Source organism: Rutilus rutilus (genome assembly GCF_951802725.1).
Source record: "Rutilus rutilus genome assembly, chromosome: 3".
Taxonomy (NCBI): Eukaryota; Metazoa; Chordata; class Actinopteri; order Cypriniformes; family Leuciscidae; genus Rutilus; species Rutilus rutilus.
The window spans coordinates 25,074,978-25,098,418 of record NC_140211.1 but is presented as its reverse complement, the minus strand read 5'-3'; the positions used below and the strand labels follow the sequence as shown (position 1 = coordinate 25,098,418).

The window sequence follows — 23,441 nt, the reverse complement described above, 5'->3', positions numbered from 1 at the left end:
TTACATTTTCCCAAACCCACAGCCAATGTGATCTGCTATTAAGTTGAACATTTACATTCATTTATTTATATTTATATTATTAAGTGACTCTGTCTTAACAAAAAGAGGAAAAGTCAAGTAAATAATTCACATAACCAGGACAAATATTTGAGAATGCTCAGCTGCACTCAAAAACCAAGAAATCCAGAGAAACGGCACAATAAACGAATCAAGAGGTGCGTTTTTGAAGATGAACAAGTCAAATTGCAAGGTTAAAGATATATGAGGGCCGCAATTCCCAAAATACCACAAATATGTGTCTGTGGCGCATTAGACAATGCAATCCTTTTTTCTATGAACATTGATTGTATCAACATACAACTGTGCCTCCACTCAACAAAAAAAAAGATTTTTTTTAATTTAATTTGTGATAGATAGATAGATAGATAGATAGATAGATAGATAGATAGATAGATAGATAGATAGATAGATAGATAGAAATGAACAGATTATTTTAAAGAACTAAATCAAAAGGAAAAGAAGTCCATGTTTTGAGGCAGAGAGAGAAAGAATCTGCACATGGACTGTTTAAATCAAACCCATGTCCTCTCACAGGCCTCCACTGCAGGTCTGCACACGCAGGATAAAAGGAAGCAGATGATATGCGTCACACCCTGCAAGCACAAATCAGATTTTTGGATGGGCTGGTCAGGAGTTTTTAAAATGTCTGACTTGCTTTTCCAAACACAGTTTATTAAATATAATCTCAAACTCAAAATATCTGAAGCCTCTGATGTGTGATATATGCATGCCTACACTGTAAAAAATGTCTAACCTCCCCAACTCAACATTTTCTAGTGACTGGTCACATCTACATTTTTCAATTGGCCCAAGTGAAATTCAGTAAATTATAGAAATTCAATTTGAAAATACCAAAAATGTAAGATTAACAATGTGTAAAAGATTTAGATAATATTATTATTAAAAAAAAAAAAAAAAAAATCTATAGTCTCTTTTAACCTTATTTTATTTGCTGAAACTTTAGCTGGTAAATAATAAATAAAATTAAATAAAATATTAAAATAAAAAAATATATATTATATAAAAAAAGACTGTCAGTCTTTTGTCTATATTTATATCACATGTCTGGAACTTTACTAATCTTCAGAGATTAACCTGAGAATAGAATTATCTTCAGATAATCTGGTGTGAGACATTTGTATGACTTTGAAAAAAAACAAGGTGAATAAACTAGATCTACAGCAGTGTGACAGAACAGTCTGTCTGATTGAGTGAGCAGTAATGTTGACGGACAACCAAAATCTTGTGATCTGACCCCAAAGACAAAGGTTTAATAATAAATATAGCAGTGTCTGGATTAAAAAGACACCACTCTGCATTTTTAATGTAAATGTGTGTCTGCATGCTGTTAAATATGAATGATCCCCGTCTCACCTCAGGGTGAATATGCGAGGATCGAGGAGCGATAGTCTGCGCTTGTGTGTGCGTGCTAAGACTGAGCAGTTTCATTCAGCCACAATTTAGTATAAGGGTCTCCAAAGTTCATATGTAAGGAATGTCTTGGCTAAATCACAAGGGTCCTAACTGAAAGCACCCCTAAACTTCTGCAACACTTCTTACACAGTCTCTCACTTTAAAGTAACCCCTCTAACTCTGATCCTACTGAGCTATTAGAAGGGCAACGGGGATTTTAAATCACCCACAGTGAGAGACAGAAAAAGAGAAAGAAGGTCGACTGTTCCTCTGCTTTATTTACGCCCTGTTGCAGCCACTGGTTGGCAGGTACTGTTGGTGTGTGTGTGTGTGTGTGTGTAGTGAGCAGGGCTGAAAGGGGTTGGAAGGGTAATGCTAGGGCTATCACATTAACCTGACTGGAGCTCCTCTAATAGGCACCGCAGCTTAAATTGATATATCAATTTACTCCCCTCCTGCAGGACTTCAAAGGCCTGCAGTCTTGTTCCCTTAGCCTTTACCCACCCCACATCAATCTGCCTGTCTACACTGCATGAGCCTCTCACCAACCCACAGCACACTGCATAACCAATCACATGACCTGCTCTGACAAGAGCAGTTCAAACTGGCCAATCAGAAGACAGCCACGAAGTAGAAAATCTGCATCTGCAACTCCGATCAGTTGAATTAATACTAGCAATGTATTGATGGAATCTGATAAATTGCTGCAACTTGAATCCTAACTAAAAAATTGGGTTATTTAAAACATTACGTGAACAAAACTGTTGACAAGACAAATACTGAAACAATATTGCAGTAATAATAATACTGAAGACCTCTGTCATTGTTTACTACAATCGATGACAGTTAAGTTTGAATGCTATAAAAAAAAGTAACTACATAAGTTTATATGACCTTTTAAGTCACAATTACTAAGACATGTGAAGTATTTGAAAAGACATAAAAACCAACAGCTGTTCCAACTATCCAACTTGCTATAATGTTAAAGGTTTGTAAGTTAATAAATTATTTCATTTCATCAAATAAAAAAATTACTTCAATCAATGTACTGGCTGAATGAGGCATTTTGCATTTAGTGAAGAAATAAAGTAGTGTTATTTAAGACAATTGTTGAAGAAATAGTTAGGAGAACCTCAAAATCTGAATGCATCAGGTTGTGTTGAATTTTTTCATTTTCCTTTTTTAATATGAAATGAGAGAAAGCGAGTCGGCGGAAAAAGTATCAAGCCACTGGATGGCATGACTGACCAATCAGAATTGACTAGGTCTACTAAAAAAAAAAAAAAAAAAAAAAAGGTGTAATAAGTAAACCTATTGATTCTTAATTATCTGCATATCTCCAATTAGATGCCGCAGAGCTCATGTGCCTTTATTCTAGACCCGTAAACGGGAACAAAAAGGCAGTACATTTGTTTTGACATGCATCTGTGAGCTGTATTTGTGTTAGCAAGACATTTACAACAGCTGAGATAGAAGCAGATCTTCACAGTTAGCTCCAGACTCTGTTCTTTTACACGGAATCAAACAACTCGTCTTTCCAGCACAAGCCCTAGAGGGCCATGATGTCATATCCAGTGTAACACCTTGCGGATGACTGACACATGTTTCCCATGGAGAGACAGACACACAAACACGCAAATGCACACACGTACGCACACAAATTGAAAGAGTCTTTGTTTTGTCTGACATCTCCCACCTTATGCTAACCTGTTTTGTCAAAACAATTCCCACAGAAATTAGATGACACAGATTCGGGAAGATAAGAGCCTAAATCTGCCAGAACCAAACCAACAGTGACAAACAACACCTGCTTGCAGCTTTCACACAATGCTTTTAGTGCACATATCAATTTACATACCGAAACACTGTCAACTGAATGACTCATTTGTACAAAACAATAATAATAAAAAAATAAAATAAAAAAAAACAGTTATCAATGACCTGTCTCTTCTTAATTGAGCAGTGATAAGAATAAAGTGCTGATAAAAGATACTGAGATCAAACAAATGCTTGCTTTTTCCAAGGATCTTTGGTGGGTTTAATTCTAAAAAAGAGAGATCATACTGTGTCGATATGCTAGAGCGACTAAGACCGAGTACTCCAACAGGCTGAAAACGACATCTGAAATGTTAGGCTGGATAAAGAGGAGAATGGAGTGTGTTGTCAGGTGAGGTTCTTTCTCAAACCCACCTGATCAGAGAGTTTAGACAGAAGGGGGAAAAATACAACAAAAATTCCAGGAAGAAAGGGAAGCACTGAAGAGGTTGAAAGAGATTGAGAGAGTTGAGAGGATGTGGAAAAAGAGACAGAGGGTCACAAAGTAGACGGGAGCCATGAATACAAAGCAGCTGAGATGTGAGAGAATTTTACAGCAGCTATTGTCTGTCACTCACCCTGTAGATTTGTGATCACAATTTCTCCCCATCAAGTGTTTCACTTTCACCTGAAGCAACTACCCAACACAAATCTGCTTTTTAGCCATCTGCTTCTCTCACTTGGTCTTGCAGCAACACACACACACACAGTCTCTGTTTTTAACACAGAGACAACAGATACACATCCCCATCCCCCTGCAGTCCTCGCTGCCAGGCCATACCCTTGCCAAACAATGACAAGTGTTCACCATTACAACCGTCTAGGGTTAAGTTGCAATAAATAAACAGAAAAAGAAAATGAAACATGACTCTCCGTCCAGTCGTCAGACCAAGAAGAAAATAAATCCGCATAAACAAAAATAGCCCCGATAAACATTTTATTAAGATGTTGAAAAATATATAAAGTTTCAGAGTAACAATAGACTAATGGGTGTATAGACTTCGGGGTGACCCACGGCCTAAAATAACAAACAAAATAGTCAATAAAAAAGAAAATAGAATTCAAATAATTAGCCTAGCAAATTAACACTAGCAAAAACAGAGTGAATGTTATCACATAAAATAAAATGATATGTCACCCCTACAAAGAACACCAACACTGCTTAAAATATATAATCATATAACATTAATATTGTTGGTCTGGCGGCTGGTGACCGGCCCGGAGCCACAGCAGCTCATTTTGGAATAGCGGAAGTGATTGGCTGCATCCGTAATCGCTTACTCTCGAGTAGATACATATTTTGAATAAGTATCATGACTGCTAAAAAAAAAATTTTTATATATAGTATGAGTGTATGAAGTATGAATGTAATCTGGACGTACTACACTAACCATGCTGTCATTATCATGTGACCAACCAGCATCAGTTGCATGCTTTACTGCTATTCACAAATCCTCTCCCGTAGCCTCATGGGATAGTAAAGTGTCCATCGTATGCACACTTCAGATTTTTGTTGGAAGAAGTAGGTCATTTGGGTACTTTTTGCCTACACTTTTATGAGTCCTGCATGCTTCTTTTGTCACTATATGATTTCGGACGCAGCTATTGTTTTAAACATGTAATCAGGGCCATCCAATCCAATGAAGAAAGGCGGAGCTATCAATCAGCTGCTTAAAGGACCTACTCAGGACTAAAAGCAAAAAAAAACAGACACACTCCGTTCAAAACAAGACTAAATGCATAATATAAATGAACACACGAAACACAATTCTATTTCTTATTTGCTGCTTGAAAGAACTGCTTCGTGTGATGTTTTTTTTTTAGGTGCATCTGAGATGCATCTTTAATTGTTTTTACACGTTAAATATTTTCACTGTTGGTGACCTTTGCATACAAGGCCTTGGTCCGCGTGTATGTGTGAGACAATATCCATCCAACTATTCGATCAGTGTGAGCAGGTCAAGAGTTAACAAACGCACAACCACGTACGCACCCATGCTCACAGTCCGGAACAAAATTAGCTAAGTGCTAAAACAGCTGTGCTTGGTCATTTATTCAGCAAACACACACAAAATAACCTCACTTTACTGTAAACGATCAAGACCACCCAAGACAGCCACAGGTTTACACCAGATTTAGACCAGATGAGAAACGATAAACTCATTTGACTGCTTCTTTCTTTATTCTGAATAGCAAAAGTGATTGAAAATAACATAAAAATAATGTCACTAAACACCTATATTTTACTTCCATATCCTTGAACATGAGTTTATCGCTGGATTAATAGTGCAAATCATCAATTCTTCAGCTTTTCGAGTTTGTCAATCCGTCTGATGTAGACTAAGCCGTTCAAACAAGACCTATTCTTGGTTATTCTGCTTTGTTTTTTTTTTTTTTGCTGGTCTGTCGTTGCTATTTGTAATACTGGAAAACATAAAAAAAAAAAAAAAAACATTCTGGCAAAATATCTACAGTATTATATAGGGGTGTAACGATTTTCGAACCGAAACGAAAAACCGCGATACACCACCCACGATACGAATCGCGATACTCTCATGGCGTACCGAACACGCCCGCCCCGCCCCCTGCTGTCCCGGCTCATTGGACCTCATGTCTTATGTGTACAACGAATACAGCGTTGTTGCCTATTAACCACATTTAATCGCAATAAGCTCAGTGAAATTTGTTACTTTCGATAATAAGCAAGGTGTAATCTTTCAAATTCTGTCTATCTGATCACGAAATTCAAACATTAAATGTCGTTTTGGCGCTCTTTGATGTGGCGTGACAGATCACCGTACTAGGCTCCTCATTTAAAGCGGCAGCGCGGAGCGCGAGTAAACGCGATTCTCTTCCTCAGTTACAGAATAAACATGAATGGACACCTGAAGGTATGTTGAAAGATACAGTATACTTACTGAAAGGCATCATAACTCGTGTAATCGCTCAGTCAGTGTTTCAACAGCGGAAATACGTCAATAAAACGCTTAGTTTTTCACATAGCTTTATTTAACAGTTACCTCAGGCAAGTCATTCAGTGTCCACAGCTTGTTGGTTTGCTAAGGAAATGAACTCTTTCACTAAATAAATGCACTATATTAGCCTATATATTATATTTTACTTAACCTGTTAATGACATCTTGATTATTTAATGTATGTTTAAAATATCTGTCATGAAAATGACAGCAACTGTGTAAATGATTATATTCAATAATAAATTAGAGTAAAAACATATGTTAATGTAAAAACTGCCTTATGTGCAGTTTACATGTTTTCATACAATTTGTTACTTGAGTGCTGATTATTATTATATCTAAAAATAAATAGCAACTGTATTTAGACTAAAAGTCTAGGCTCTGTTGTTAAGCTTTAATGTTATAGTAATGTGCAAGTAAGGGCTCCTATATAGTTTACAGCATTAGCAGATGATTTTTTTATATCCTTGCGAAACGTTTACTTGTAATTTAATTAATTTAAAGACAAGGACACAATTTGTTAATTAAAGCACTGTAAAAAAAAACAAAAAACAATTTTAGCTTTCTAAACCCCCCACTCCACCTAAATGAACCTAGATGAACCGAACCGAACCGAACCGAGACGTCAAAACCGTGGGACGTACCGAACCGTCAGTTTTGTGTATCGTTACACCCCTAGTATTATACCAATATATATTTTAATGGATTTAAAAAAAAAACAAGTTTTATTTTTTATAATTTGTGTATTAATTGTTGTATGCATTCATTTAGGTATTATTATCTTGCGCTTCTATTGAAACATTACATTCATTTTCATTAAACCAGGGTGTAGCAAGAAAAGCAATAATGAATTGTTTGTGTGATGAAACCTGTCAGTACTCTGGTCTATTGCATTTGCTCAGTGCATTTGAAAATGATGGTCCAGCACTTGCATTGTCTTGACCGAATCCAGCCAAAAGGCAACATGCTCTGGATCTTCTTTTCTTCTTCATTCCATTCTGTCTTTTTTTTCCCACTTAGTTTATCATTTGTTGGTGAAGAGCAGAAAGAAGGAATGGCACGGTCACTGATTCACCACAATAGGTGCCCGTGGGGGTTGACAGGAGGCACAGTTTGTGGGTGAGGTGTCGAGGCTGGGACAGCTCCAACTCCGTGTCTTTAAAGCCATCACTGTTGTGCTACACTAGGCTACGGGCCAGTGAGTAATCTTCACACAACAAATGTCACAAGGAATTCTGGGTAGCGCACACAAAAAGAGCAAGTCTGTGAAGAGAGGAGAGAGAGGAAGTGAGACAATGATGAATGATTGGCAAGGTCCTGTTTGTCTCTCGCTCTCAATCTCTTAATTTTTGGCACCAGTCTTGTAAAGTTTTTTCGTTGACACTATTGCATGACAAACTGACAGTAACATTATATCATTTAATGATGTGCGCTTTCCAGAACAAGAGTCGCAGCTCAGAGGTCTACTTTCCTTCTCTTTCTCTCTCTCTCTCTCCGTCTGTCTTTCTCACGGTGCTCCTCTGTCGGTTGGAAGCCCAGAGCAGGGCTGCTGCGGTGAAGCTCCCGTTACACTCTGCCTCAGCCTCTCTGTCATCTCTGCTAAGCCCAATGCACCCTGGGAAATTAAATAACCCCATGTCTCAGTTCCCATTGCCCCAATTAGCATATTTTCTGTACAATGGGCATGGTGTCTAGGATGTAAAAGGACAGTCATTTAACTATATTTTCTCCATTAAAGGGATAGTTCATAAAGATGAAAATCCGATCATTATTTACATTCCAAAACTGTATGACTTTCTTTCTCCTGTGGAAAACAAAAGATGATATTTTGAGAAATGTCTCAGTGTTTGTTTTAATTTGTCCATACAATTACGGATGTCAGTCTATCAGGAACAAAATAGTCACCAAAATGCTTTGGCTATCAACATTCATACCAACAAAATATATGTTTTTATGTTCCAGAAGAAAGCCATGCAGGTTTGGAACGAAAAAAGGGGGAGTAAATAATGACAATGTTTACTTCCGTTTGAAATATCCCTTAAAGTATAGGCATCTCAATTATATGATTGTGATCTGTTTTTCCTATATTTCCTACACTATTATTACTATTATTACTAATATATACACACACACACACACACACACACACACACACACACACACACACACACACAATAATTAACCACATGATGACATAATTTTTCCTTTAACTCCCAGCACAAGGAGAGGACACAGCTATTTCATAGTAGCCTCCACTCTTTAGGCATTTTTACAGAAAGAAAAAAAAAGTTATCGTATACAAATTATTTTGGAAACTTTTTATTTTTATTTTTATTTTATATATTTATTATTTTCAGAACAAAACCTTTTCTCTTCACAAATCAAATTGCCAACCTGCAGACTACAACAATATATGTATAACCGGTCGGTGGTCAGACTTCTAAGTAGGGCTCAAACTACAGTCGGCATGGGAGCCGGGCTCTCTAATGAGCAGGTTAAAGACCGCAACCCCAGTGTCAGACGTCAGCGTGCCTATATTGAGGCCAGGGGAGTGAGGTTTACCTGCACAGCTATCACGTATCAGCATTTTACAGTAAAACTACATCAGTTCCATTGTAATCTGACCCCGTAGACACAGTACTGACACAAATGCATTGCAACAATATCAGTGAAGAAAATAATTCCTACAGCAGAAAAAGTTTATAAATATTTAATAATGAAATAATTGTTTAAAAACCAAATAATTGACCTCAAATTGTATTTGCTACAATATGCATATTTATTCTTAGTAGTGTATTGTGTAATTCTTGCTTCATCTGTATTGAAAAAAAAAAACTGAAAGAGAGTCTTTGCATGTGGAGTGTTATTTGCAAGACACCGAATTGCTGTTTTTGTAGATTTTTGTAACATAATGTTTTGTCATTTTGTTAGTTTAGCATAACAAAAAGAAATGAAATAGCAAAGATTGTGTGAGCATGTTCTGTGCTGTCAAACAAAATGACAGAGAGAAATGACTATTAGACACATTGACTAAGGTGGAAATTATTATGGTTTAACAGCGGAACTTAACAGAGCAGACTTATTCTTTCACACGTCCTGTATGCAATCCACATGATATATGTCTCCACACACACACACACACACACACACACACACACACACACACACACACACACACACACACAAGCAGGCAGTTAGAGGCGGTAGCAGGCAGGCATTTAGACAGCATGGTATAAGAGCTCAGTAGGACTGCCACACTCAGTCCAATCCAAATGAGACCATGCTGCTTCAAACTAGCCCAGCAGTCTCCAAGGACTCCACACTGATTCTCCACAGCAGATCATTAAAGTCTTGTATTCTCCCTTCTCTCTTTCTCTTCACACTCCCTCTTGCCTCCTCTCCCTCCCAACCATATCCGTACTGAAAAAAAAAGTAGTCTAAATAAAGTTAAAGTCTGAATAAACAAAGGATTTTCTCCTATGTTATCCCCATCCTTCGTCCTTTCCTCCTCTTCTATGGGCCACAGTTTCCCTGAGATGATTGTGGAATCTCATTGGCTCATTCCAAGCTTGTTGCAGTGGTAGCTGGTTCTCAGTTTAATTGGAAACTTAAATACTTTGGGTAATGTGTGGCCCCTGGGAGCCCTTGCTGCCATTTCACAGACACATACACACTGAAAGAAGAGAGAGAGAGAGAGAGAGAGAGAGAGAGAGAGAGAGAGAGAGAGAGAGAGAGAGAGAGAGAGGAGAGAGAGGGAGAGCAGACAGGGTGTCTCTCTCTTTTGCACAGGACCTCAAAACCCACAACACCCCCACCCCCTCAAACTACAGCTGTCCTCAACGACAGCCCCAGCCCTTCATTATCAAAATAGAAATTTGTGTCCTAAGTGCAGCAACATTGCTAATGCTAAATATCCAACTCCCTCAGGAGCTAATTACGCCTGAGTACTGGCAACATGGATTCCATTTTTTTCACCTCCAATAACAACTGTAAAAGCAATTTGAGCATTTTTCAATTAATTAAACACATAGTCTCCCAGTAACCTCTTGTCATTTTGCCCTCCAGGACTAAAGCTAATTTGTGTAAAATAAAACGAGAGAGCGTGTGAGAGAGAGGGAGAAAGCAGCGGATGGGTGTTTTTAGTCATTTTTGCCACTATTAGCCACTTAAGGAATTAAAGGAGCAGACTGTAAATATTTCATAATAAATACAGACATGTCACTTTGACAGCAATCTGATGCAGGGTTTAAACATGGCCAACATTTTAATGAGTATAATAGGTTGGTCTAGATCTATTCAGACTCATGCAGAGTCAATTTGATTCCTTTTAGTTGACAAGAGTAAATCAACTTTTTGGGGGTTACTGGGTATTTATTTGCACATTCTCATTTCAAACTATTTGAATATTTTGATTACCTTTGTCATCATCTAATTATATAAAAAAAAAACAATAATGTAATAACATGGTTAGATGCAATCTTCAGCAAATATCAAAATAAATATACATTTTTCATAGTGTACATTGCATTGTTGTGATGCCTTAATTCCCATGTAGCATTTAAAATTATTTTAATTTACTTGGGCAAAATAGTAGTGAATAGAATTTGAATAGTTTCCAATTATCAGATATAACATAAAAAAATATATCTTATATTAGCTTATAGATTTTAATATTAGCTAATTAAAAATTAGCTTATAGATTTTGACCATAATTTCAGTATACATCCCTTAATGTGTTTGAATTTTGAAAAACGTACAAAGAAAAATGTCAAAGAATAATAATGTGTGAGGGGAATGTGTGGGTGCATGAATCATATCAAATATTGTCTGTCACAGCTGATGAGTGGTGCACATAAAAACTGCATTCACCTAGACACTGATACAACACACACACACACACACATCCAGAATCCTGCCAAACATTCTCATTATAGTCTCTTAGAGGCTTCTGTCAGTGAGTCAGATCAGAGAGAGTGCGTGAAATCTCGCTAATGGGCATTACAGAATTATGGGCTTTCCCTTGCTCGCTCTCTAGCTCTGTCTCCCTCCCACTCCCTCTCTCTCTCCATCAGGACCTGTGTGAGAGAAAGAAAAGCACACACAAAAGGAACACACAGAATGAAAGGTAAGGAAAACGAGCATTCGGTGAATATTTACTACAGTAAATTCGGCCTGTGAAAACACAAGATGTTTCATGTGGAAAGCCATCCCTCCCAAGCACCTCAATCTTTCCCTCTCTTCCTCTGCACTCTCTCGCTCACAGCACCAGTCAGCGAGATGACTCCTGGTGCTGTCTAGCTTCACTTTCAAAGCGCTTTTTAAATGGGCTCCCTCAAGGACGGAAGCACAGCCTTCACCTCTGCGCACCTCTACTGTCTCCCGCATGGACGACCCTCTTAACTTTCCCTCCTTAGCCCTCACTCAAAATATTCAGACGAAGACCCTGCTTTTCAACAGATTCTCCTAGCGTTGGCAAATCTAGCTGCGTGGTGAGTGCGCCATGTTAAGCTATGAGAACCGAGGCTTCTGCCACAGTCATTACACGGTGTGCTGCTCACACACTGATGTTGTCTGAAGAGCATCTCATCTGCATAGAGACACACTTCACGAGTTACACAGTCTGCACACACATTGCTCCTTTGCCTTCATTAACAGGCTACAGGGAAACAAATATGTCTGAGACGACAAGCAATGTTTTGATAGTGGGTTGCTGTGCTTAATTATTATAACACTAAAAACAACAGTATTGCTCATTGAAATGAAAAATTATAAAACAGTCTGATACCCTTCAATCATTAAAAAAAAAAGATTCTGGAATTCTTATTTTTTTAGCACAATCAAAGAATTGAGATGCCTATACTTTAAAAGATATTTCACCCAAAAATGTAAAATCTGTCATTATTTTCTCAAACTCATGGTTTTCCAAACCTGTATGACTTACTTTCTCTTATGGGACACAAAAAAAAATATTTTTTAAAAACCTTTTTACATTTTTTTGCCCATACAAATGATCCCATTGACATTCATTCTATAAGTTAAAACACATCTTCAAAATATATATTTTTTTGTGTTCTGCAGAAGAAAGAAAGTCACACATGTTTGAAATAACATGGGGTGAGTAAAGGAAGAATGATACGTTTACACAATAACTATATTAGCATCCGCACCAGTCGACAATATTGTTCTTCGCTTATTATACAATATTATATCTAGCGCTTTAAATGCTGGACTCTTTTATATTTAGAACGATTTTTAGAACTATATCTTTATTGTTATTTTTATAGTTATCGTCCTTGGTGTAAACAGGCCTTAAATAATGACAGAATGTTCCTTTCTAGGTGAACTCTCTCTTTAAGTAGAGTCTAATATGAGCAACAGTGGAGCTCACATGTTGACATCTTCCTGGTTTTGTAGGGATGGGACTAGAGAGTGAGCAAAGGTGAGACGAGTGGCTCTTTGATCTCACTGCCATATTTTTATTGCGAGGGTGGAACCACATTTCTCTGGGCTACAGATGCTTATGGGAAATGAAAGGTGAGCACACCCGCAGATACCAGTGTGTCACACTAAAATCCATCCTCCCTGAGGGAGAAGAGAGGCAAGGAAGAGGGTTATGCAAACAGATCATCAGCAAATAATGCCTGGGCCCCAAGCAACAAAAGTCAAATGCTTGAATGCTACGATTGGGAAATAGACTCACACAAACACAATGGCGAAGTACCACAGAGGCATATGGACAGATACTTGGAGCAAAATGCACTCAAACGCCTGGCCAGGTGTAGAGAAACAGACTCTAGGAAACGTCTATGGAGAATTTCAATTTCTTAGGCTGTGCTCCATTTAACATACATTTCATTATGATTTCTATATAATTCAAGGATTATAGCCTCAATAAAGCATTAAACTTCAAAATAAACAACTCCATAAGAATGTATATTTATATAGTACTGGTGAGCATTCTCCTGAAATTCGCTGATATATAACGAGAGGCTGTATCATGTGCTATCACAGCATAACAAAACAGCTCATTTGGATCCGGCACCTCGGTGATATCATCCTAATGAGGAGCAAATGGGGAATGAGGCCTTGCTCGCATTGTTGTTGCCACAGATTACACCTGACACCCAAAACGCTGAGGCTTGATCGGGTAGCTGTTCGAACGTATCAAAGGCAGAGAAGAGAAACCCAACACCTCTGCTGCGAGAGAGCGATGGGGAGAAAATGTGAGAGGGCAAGTACAGTATGCAGAGAGGCAGGCAGAGAAAGCCATCTACATTTCAAATGCAGAGGATGTTTTCCGTTGGATGTTTATGAAACATGGCTGCTGGCATTGAGCAACTGTAAGAGGATATGGCATCAAAGAGCTGCTCAGAGAAAACAAAACAACAACACGCCGCTGCTCACGGAAGAGGAGAGCAGAACACAACCCCTCCTAAGAATTATGCAGCAGCTTCAGCTGATTACCTGCAACTGGGGGCCTCTAAACGACTCGCTCGAACCTCAGGCCCGGGAACCAACTGTCTGGATGGACAGTGGGCGTGGCACAATGCTGACCAATGGGACGGCAGGAGAGCTTCGCTTAAAAAGAGAATGATCTGTGGATGAATGGTGTGATCATAGCAAAACAAGGGTGCTACTGCAGTGACAAATTTGCAGTTTGGGATTATGTATAAAAACACTCCAGGTAAACATTTCTCAAATCTTCTTTACCGTTCATTTTCAACAACTTGACCATCCATTATTAAAGTTTATGGTAAAAAAAATAAATAATAAAGTAGCATTTTAGCTAACATCTTACAGTATCGGAATGAATAAACAAGCCAAAGCGGTTTAGAGAAAAAGAAGTTTAATTACATTTACTGAAATCCCCTGGAGGTCATTTTAGCGTGGCACTGACAACTGCAGATGCAGTGAGATATAAAACAACTGTGACCGCTTGTTTTCTCACACCAATTAAAGGGCATTTTGACAGATCAGGGACTGCTAAGAGTTTAAGTCTCAGTGAGACATTTAAGAAAGTAAATAATATAATACATACATAAACAAGATACATTGTTCTACCGCAGTAAGAATCTTAGATTTAAATACAACCTGTAGAATTCACCCTAACCAGAAATGACACATATATAGGTAGATGTAGTTTTCAGTTGTACAGGAATAAATTATAAACACCCTTCCAAGCATTTCACCTTTATTGCTCTTGTGGCTAGAATTAATACTATTGGCTGTATTCACCATTTAATTAGTTCAGAGATAAAAGACACGTAAAAGACATTCTACTAATTCCTATTCTACTAAAAGGCTTCTACTAATACTACATCAGATTTAGAAGTTGCTAAAATCCATGACAGGGTTCATTCTGTCATTGCACACAAAGCTAATACAATTCTGCTTAAAATCAGTGGTGGATACACCACTAATTTCAGGTCTGTTTCAATAGCTGCAATACCGGTCCTTCAGTAAAACAGCTTCTGTGTAACTCTTTGTATATTCATAACTTAAAAGTTATATTCAAACATGCACCTATGCCAAAAGGCTCTTTCATTCTTTCACAAAATATGTTGTCAGATGAGTTTTTAGTAACAATGCTTTCCTGCAACCATTTGATCATAAAACAGTGTTTACATATGTGCACATACAGGCTTCTGGTGTCTGATTTAATATTATAAGACAGCAAATGAGCCGTACAAGACACAGGCATCTGCAGTACTGCTGTAGAGAGTGCATTAAATTGTTGTGTGCTGATAAGAGATGCGTCGGCAAAACCCCGAAAAGCTTGTTTTCCTTCCACTCAATCCTCATTAGGCTCAATCAATACTCCTTTAGTCCCTCAGCTTACTGACTCATTTCAAAATAACATTACAGGTCATTTGTCTCATCGTTGACTAGACTGCATTACGGTGCTTTCTCGCTCCAGAGCAGAGAATGACACAGAGAGGAGAGAGAATGTTGGATACTGAGATTTCTACGTTCTGGATACAACTTTAAATATTTTTTTTGGTGAGAAGTCATTGAGAAATCAATGTCTGCTTCCTACAATCCATTTCAACCAAATCAATCATAATCTAGCTGGCTGGCGGGGGAAAGAGAGAGAGAGACGGGGGAGGGAGATGAGAGAAAGACAGAAAGAACGAGAGAGAAAAATGCACACAATCTTTGTCTGAAATCTCTCAATTCTAAATCCATTCTCATAAAAAGCTCATCATCACATGGTTTAGCCTGGCTAACGGCCTGTCAGTCACCAGGGGCCTCCAAGGAAGACTTCCGGGAATATGGAGCCACAGCCGGGGGACCCGGGGACCCAGTCTATCTCTGCCATATGAACACTTTAAAATTGACTGGGGTGTTAAAGGCTATCATGATGAGAATCAGCAAGTCGATTAAATCTGCTAGAACTCCCTCATGATATTTTCACACCTGTTCCAGGGGGCAGGAAAAAAAAAATACCAGGGTAATCATGTTTAAAATAAATGAGCTCCTGCATCAACAATCTGGTGGTTTCAATAAAAGGTATTTGGCAAACCTATAGAGTACTGACAGATTTAGATTGCTCTTTTAAAGGATCAGCTATTCCCTTTTGATTTTGTGCTGTACTTACATAGATATTTGGATCATGGTTAGAAGCGCTCCATTACAAGCTACATTGTTATGAGTGAAAACTTGCACTCAAGTCAACAGGTTTTGGTAAGAATTAAGTTGTTTACAAGCGTCAAAAAAGTACAAACTTCCATATATATATATGATTAATAAAATAGTATTTTTTTTTTCCTTTCAAATTGTTGTTTCAAAGGTGTCTATATATATATATATAATGTATATTATACAATGTATAAATATAAAAATGTATTTAGCTGTTTATTGCAATAATAATAATATGCATTATTATTATAATTATTATTATGTTGCAGTGCTGCTTGGGGGATAGGATTTACTTGTGCACATGTGTTTAATCATTTCATAAAAATGGCAAGGTCAAAAATAAATCACATCCATTATTCGCCACGGATCTCCCCAAAGCATTAGCGGCGGACTGTTTAGAATTTCAATTGGCTTCCAAGTGGCAAAACCCCTTAGCTAATACATCAAAGAATATTTGGCGTCAACTAATCGGTTTAAGGCAGATTTGAAGTGGCTAAAATCCGTTTGAGGGGGACAGAAAGAGAGGTAGGCTACACGTTACCGGCTGCCCATTGCTGTCGGGAGAGACACGCCTAACCTTGTGCCTCGAGGAAACCTGTCATGCACTTCACGTTAACTAACTTTGTTTAACCAGCGCATTCTGCGCGCGAACGCGAGAAGCAATTAGTCTGCTACAATAGATAATGCTTTCTAATAATAGTTTCTAAATCCAAATTAAATTACGTCGTTTCCCCCAGGCATTTTGGTGAAAAAGCACCACTTGAAATAACCTACCTCCCCCTACCCCTACTTTTTTTTTTTTTTTTTTTTTTTTGGTCCCTGTTATATTTCATTTGACAGACAATTGCATTATTGTGCAAAGATTCAGACTCTTGCATATCTGCACGCCTCGTTACAAACATGCATAATTGGAAACATAAGCGTCCGTCATAAAACAAGCAAAACTGATACATCAGTGAGAGCACATAACCTAACATAAGCCTACACCTCCCCTTGCCGTCCAGTCTGGGAGTTCACGGGAGCATTTCGGGAAAATAAGGCACGAACTATTTCAATACAAGACCACCTTTGCTAAAACATAATGTTTTAAAAGTGCTGTTTTTCGTCAACCTATACACGACTGCTTTGATAAGGCTATTATATGTGATTTAAGTTAAATAAGCAGTTTCCTACCTTTCTGTCAGCGCGTGAAGAATGTGACTGCTGCATTTCTCTTTCCATGCTTTCTTTCATTCACCCCTCCACTATGGCTAAACAGACTGCTTATCGAATCCTATTGGTGAAGAGGAACTCATTATACTGCCGATAATACTCTATCAATGAATATTGACGTCATTTAAATGCTGCTACTCCCAGGTATCCTTGGAAACTGGTACGCTATTAGCATTAAAAAACAACAACAACAACAACAACAACAACAACAACAAAAAAACTGGTACGCTATTTAAAGCTGACTGTGCAATGGTCACTTCCACTATGTTTCAGCACAAATAATAATAATAATAATAATAATAATAATAAATAAAAAAGTAAAAAACGGTTAATGAGGTTAGATTTTATGGCATATGCTTTATGTTATATGCAATAGATTCGAAATGTAAAATGACAATAAACACGTGTATGGCTATTTATTTTTCTCATGAACTGACAAGGAACGAAATAAGTAGGCTATACAAACTATATTGTAATTCTGGTTCATGTCCCTCAACTCTATTTCGTTTATTTATAATAGCCAACACTCACGGGTGGTGCAGAAATAATAAAAACGTCTTCACTATCACAGTCGACAATTTCGTATGTCTTCAGATTGTTTTGCTGTGAACTTAGCATTGGTCCACTGAGTTTGAGCGTCATCATTCTTTACTCTTCAGAGTACAGTAACACGTGACCTCATGCACACTCTCTGTAGCAGCGCCTACAGCGATCCCTTTCGGCTCAGAGAGACTTTAACAAGTGAGCCAGTTCACAGACTCCTGCGTGAAGTTCCTCAGCCACCACTTATGTTTTTGTTTGTTTAGTCTTTTATTTTTATTAATCATAAGCATCGCATGTAGGCCTATTTATCAGTTCACCTGCAGTTTGTAATAGCGTAAGGTAATTCTGTAGATTATGAAAATTATTTGTGTGTCCTATGTGTTGCGGCACTTAAATTATGAAACTAAATTATAATAAACACTGATTACATTTAGCTTACATTTTAATTGGCTATTGATTTCTAGATTGATTTAGTAGAAATTTAGTATTAGTATTAATCAAATTAGTATGTATATTGTTGTGATGATTAGTAGGCTACAGTAAATAAAAATAAAATCCGTTTCATCTTAATGCATTTATTACTTAAATTGATCGTATCTCCATGTTGAGTATGCTAGACGCACACAATACAGTCTGCGAGCAAATAGAACAAAATACATGAGGATATCCTCCGCCACAGAGGAATATATCTGTTTGAATCAAAAGGGCTTAGAGCCCCTGGTCGTGGTGGATTTGCCGTGGTTCATATGGTCTTAATCTGTCTGCGCTTGGGGCTTTGGTGTAAAGGAGAAGAAGATCTGGTTTGTTCCGGGATCTAAGGCGAAAACTGTCTAGCGGACAAATCAGTTAACACCTGTCAAAAGTTACTTCTTCACTTTCTCACTGAAGATTTGATAAGCGCGCACTCACTTTCGCCGCATTGTTTCTGTAAAATAGCTTTGCGAAAACGATGTGTGTACATTTTTTTTCAAGCGGTAAATTTATACAATGAGGTAATAACATAGGCAATCTCCCCCAAATGCAGGTCCGTGTTCAGCTGACTTAAGGTACGATGGATCACCGATTGTTGCGTATTCTTGAAAAAAAAAAAAAAAAAAAAAAAAAAAAAAAAAAAACTCTACAAGCTTAAAATGAACGCCGAGAACACACAAAACCAAGGAGGATAAAGAACTGCAAACAGTACTTGTAGCGTCTCCCGTCGTATTTAGCAAGCCGTCCCAGAAAGGTAACAGTCCATTTGTTATTAATCATGTGTGAAAATGAAGGCTTCGTGTATTTAGAAAATGAGGAAAGTTGAAGTTGATGTACTGGCTCGCATGAGACCGCCATCCAGGGGCTGTAGCTGCTCAGTCTAAAGCAATGAGGCTTGTTAGAGACAAAAATATGGGGATGGCGGGGGAGATTGTTAGTGAGTGCCAGGGTACGAATGCAGAGAGAGAGAGAGAGAGAGAGAGAGAGAGAGAGAGAGAGAGAGAATCGATTCAGATTGGGCTGCTGTAACCCAGCTCCAGCTTGCCTTTCCTTCGATGACTACACCCCGAGAGGAGGAGCGAGAGGCTCAAAGTAGGCGTCAGAATCCTCAATTTCCAACTTAGCATCCTGGCAGGACACTCTCCGAAGCAAAGCCCCATCCGAGAGCAAAAAAACTTGTCCCGCGCGCTCGGCATGAGAGTCACAGCGCGCGCAGAGGGTGAGAGAGCTCCTCGAAAATCCGCGTGTGAGTCTGACAACGACTGATTAACGAGTGTGAAGTCTATGCATTCGTCGTCCTCTTTAATTCCCATCACTGCTATCAACGTGAGGAGGACGGGACGGAGGTCTGTTTACTCGGAACTCTATGAGCGAGCGCGGAGAGCGCGTGAGAGTTTGAGGGAGAAGAACTCAAGTGAGAAGCTTATATTTGGATCTTCACCATGGCGTACCCTCAGGGCTACTTGTATCAGCCATCCGCCTCTTTGGCACTCTATTCCTGTCCTGCCTACAGTACAAGCGTGATATCGGGACCCCGGACAGATGAGCTAGGGAGATCTTCCTCTGGCTCAGCTTTCGCTCCCTATGCCGGATCTACAGCGTTCACCAGCGCCTCGCCAGGCTACAATTCCCATCTCCCGTACAGTGCTGATGCGGCCGCCGCCGCTACTTTCACTTCTTATGTGGTGAGTGCGCTTTATTCACGGTCCTGTGTATTTTTCTACTTTTAGAAGTTGGGTGGATACATTGTTATGCTTCGTTGTAATGCATATTCTGTTGCAAGAACGAGACACAATGTAATCATTTGCGCAAGATTTGCGGTTTTAACTATCAAATATGCATTCGCGGAATTTGGTTAGGTTTCACGACACTTTAAATAATACATAATACAGTAGGCTACAACATTTTGAAACAACCAGCAATTGTTCTAAAATAAACATTACAACACATAGACTGATTTTTTTTTTTTTCTACACAGTAAATGAAGCAGTTAATTCCGAATTCAATGCAAACAGAAAAAACATACATACATAATTTCACGTCTTTTTTTAAAATGTATTTATTTTTTATTTATTATTATTATTATTATATTGTGTTCATTTGTGACAACACGATTTCCTCGGTTCTGTGGGCAGCAGCCAAACAATATTATTGGTATCAAAGGGAATAAATGATCAATTGCTCCCCACTTGTCTTAACCGTGTATTTAGTCAAATAGGCTACTTAAAAGGACACATGTTCTACCGGCTATTTAAATGTGAATTGCGTGCACATAGGTCAGCGCTGGTCAATGCGTGCACAACAATGTCAGATGACCCAACATAACGCTGCAACTTCTAATTAGCTGGCTAATCTGAAAATAAACATTGTCAAAAGTAAGTATCGCTGTCGAATAAAGATTTATGATCGTTAACAAAGAGGAGGGATTTTTGAGAGAACGTTATGAAATTGCATTTCACAATCATTCCTTCTGGAGGGAATGAGGCAACTAAAAAAAATAGAGAATACGTGGCCTTGCGGCCTTGCACTTTACCATTTTGATTAATTAGATTTAAAGTGCGTTTGTGGCATGCATGTGTGTGCGTGTTTGTTTATGGTGTGTTTGCGTTAGTGATCTGTAACCGATCCTTCATTGTGCGCAGGTGTCCATAAAGTGATGTTTTGCTAATAAAACAATTGATTTGGCTCTTTTCAGAGCTCCCCGTATGACCACACGACAGGCATGGCCGGATCTATAGGGTATCATCCTTACGCTGCTCCCTTAGGCTCGTACCCGTATGGAGACCCAGCTTACCGCAAGAATGCTACTCGGGATGCCACAGCCACTTTGAAAGCTTGGCTTAGCGAGCACCGGAAAAACCCGTACCCCACCAAAGGCGAGAAGATCATGCTGGCCATCATCACTAAGATGACCCTCACTCAAGTGTCCACCTGGTTCGCCAACGCCAGGCGGAGGCTAAAGAAGGAGAACAAGATGACCTGGACCCCACGGAACCGGAGCGAGGACGAGGAAGAGGACGAAAACATTGATCTAGAGAAAAACGACGACGACGAGCCAAACAAGCCCACGGACAAGGGAGACTCCACAGACACAGAGGCAGGTCTGTGGAAAAATCATCAATTTTTCATCGCAGTCGTTTCCACTCCGGGCGCAAAATTGATTGCTGGTTAATGGTGGTATATTATTTATAATGGGAGAATTGCTTTAAATAATAATCACCTTGAACTCCTCTAATTTGACTTCTTATGGACTGAGAATTGCTGGTGACGTATGGTGTTTTGCACATCATTTATCTTGAGCTGCATAATAAGGGCACAGCTGGCGCACGGCATCTCATTTATAGCTATAATAACAACCGCCTATTTATAATAATATTAATAGAAATAATAATAAGTATTTAATATGTCAAATATTAAACAACTTTGCACAGAAATGGGTACATGAATTAAATGAGATTTTTTTTTCAACAGTAAAACTATACAACAGTTTAAAATAACGATGTGATATTTGTCTCATCTTCAAAAAAAAAAAAAAAAAAAAAAAAAAAAAAGTTAATTTCGACCAGTCTTGCTTAATCAAATATTTTTCTTTTTCTTTTCTTTTTTCTTTCAGATCATAAACTCATCAACCCAGGGGAGATACCATGCGACAGATTTAAAGACGAGACTCATGCTAAAGATCTTGATCCACCTTTGACAGACTCGGAATTAAAAGACACAGAGGAGCGGACGGATTTGCTCGCAGAGCAAGCGAAACCCACCACCTCCTCTCCCCCCGTCCTACAGAGAGGGAGTGATCTCATTACGCAAGAAAAGCCCACAGAACCGGGCCACGCCGCGAGCACGGTGAACAGCAACGTAACGTCTGTTATTCATTCTCCCCCTTCGGCGCCCAAACCCAAACTCTGGTCTCTGGCCGAGATCGCCACGTCTTCGGACAGGTGCAAAGGGAGCAGTGAGGCTCCACAGGCCGCGGGACTGGGTCAAAGCACAGTCATAGCCAGCGCGGCCTCGCCGAGCCGTTCCTCCCCTCAGTGCCCTCTCCCTAATAACACTGTCCTTTCTCGGCCTATTTACTACACGTCCCCTTTTTACCCGGGTTACACGAACTATAGCACTTTCGGACACCTCCACAGCAGCCACGGCACTACCACCAGCTCAACGGCACATTTCAATGGATTAAGCCAGACTGTTTTAAACAGAGCCGAGGCTCTGGTAAGAGAGAGCAAAGTAAGAAGCCAAACACAGGTAGATCTTTGTAAAGACTCACCTTATGAGCTAAAGAAAGGTATGTCAAACATTTAATACCGGATTCATCGCCAATCACACGGACATTTATTTATTATTTGTGGTTGCTTAATGAAGAAGCAAAAGAAGACGCATTCTGATTAAGAAAAAAAATCCGAGGACAATTATTTTCTGAGTAAATGCTTATCCTCAAAATCTTAGTTTCTGAATTGTTAATCAAGAGGATGTAACTTCTAAGAATTGTCTTAAACGCTGCAGCCGCCTGAGTCTATTTGTATTAAAGACTAATATGTATATTTAATGTAGCATTTTGTATTTAAAATGGACAATACACTATCTTTGAAGTAAATTATGGAAAAGAAAATGTGTGCAGCGACTGATTTGGGAATTTGCACGCATGTGAATGAGAATTTGATAGCTATACAATTTAAAGCGATATTATTTATGAAGATAAATGACATCATGACAAGGACAATTATTATTTCTGAACAGCAGCGTGATAATAGGCTACTTGGAATTATCAGGCAGCCTATATATTCTGATTTACCTCTACTAACAAGCAGGGGCGGCACATATTGAAACTGAAACATGAAGACGATGCTTTATTTGTCGGTTCGATGCTGTTAAGTTTTTACGGAAGTTTTTTTTTTTCTTCTTCTTCTTCTTCTTCTTCTTTTTTTTTTTTTCGATAGCCTTCGGTCAGGGCAATGCTCATCCCTCTTTTGCAAACAGAGAGATTGCTCGACGGATGAATATTGATATGACAACACCGGCAGAAGTGTCGAGCAGTCATTTAACCCAATTACATTCCAACCGCGTCGTGTTATATGCAAAGCAATCAGGTGGCGAACTCCAGTAATGAGTTCGATTTTATGCCAAATTTAGACCTCATTACTATTTCCTAGGCGTGGCAAAGTGGTTAGAGGCGCGCGGCGATGCGGAGTGGGTCTGGGAGCATACTGCTCTGTTATATCATTAAATGGTAGGATAGGCTTAATAGTGCTTTGGATTATAGACGCTGATGGCTTTCAAGAGTGTAGCCAAGGTGCCGTGACAAGCAAATGT

The 23,441-nt window shown here is 38.8% G+C and overlaps 1 protein-coding gene across 1 annotated transcript; it reads left to right on the top strand.

Moving 5' to 3' along the window:
- The first annotated feature begins 19,077 nt into the window (after positions 1-19,077).
- Positions 19,078-22,933, top strand: irx5a (iroquois homeobox 5a). The gene is made up of 3 exons (XM_084405227.1): positions 19,078-19,813; positions 20,824-21,229; positions 21,742-22,933. Exons 1-3 carry the CDS (start codon positions 19,571-19,573, stop codon positions 22,431-22,433), a joined length of 1,341 nt encoding a protein of 446 aa, XP_084261353.1. The 5' UTR covers positions 19,078-19,570; the 3' UTR covers positions 22,434-22,933.
- The last annotated feature ends 508 nt before the right edge of the window (positions 22,934-23,441 follow it).

What these genes read in the sequence shown, in the direction of transcription:
- irx5a (XM_084405227.1), top strand. Translation starts at nt 19,571, where the DNA reads ATGGCGTACCCTCAGGGCTACTTGTATCAGCCATCCGCCTCTTTGGCA. An exon ending in CTACTTTCACTTCTTATGTG is followed by an intron (nt 19,814 to 20,823) that starts GTGAGTGCGCTT and finishes GGCTCTTTTCAG; the next exon opens with AGCTCCCCGTATGACCACAC. An exon ending in CTCCACAGACACAGAGGCAG is followed by an intron (nt 21,230 to 21,741) that starts GTCTGTGGAAAA and finishes TTTTTCTTTCAG; the next exon opens with ATCATAAACTCATCAACCCA.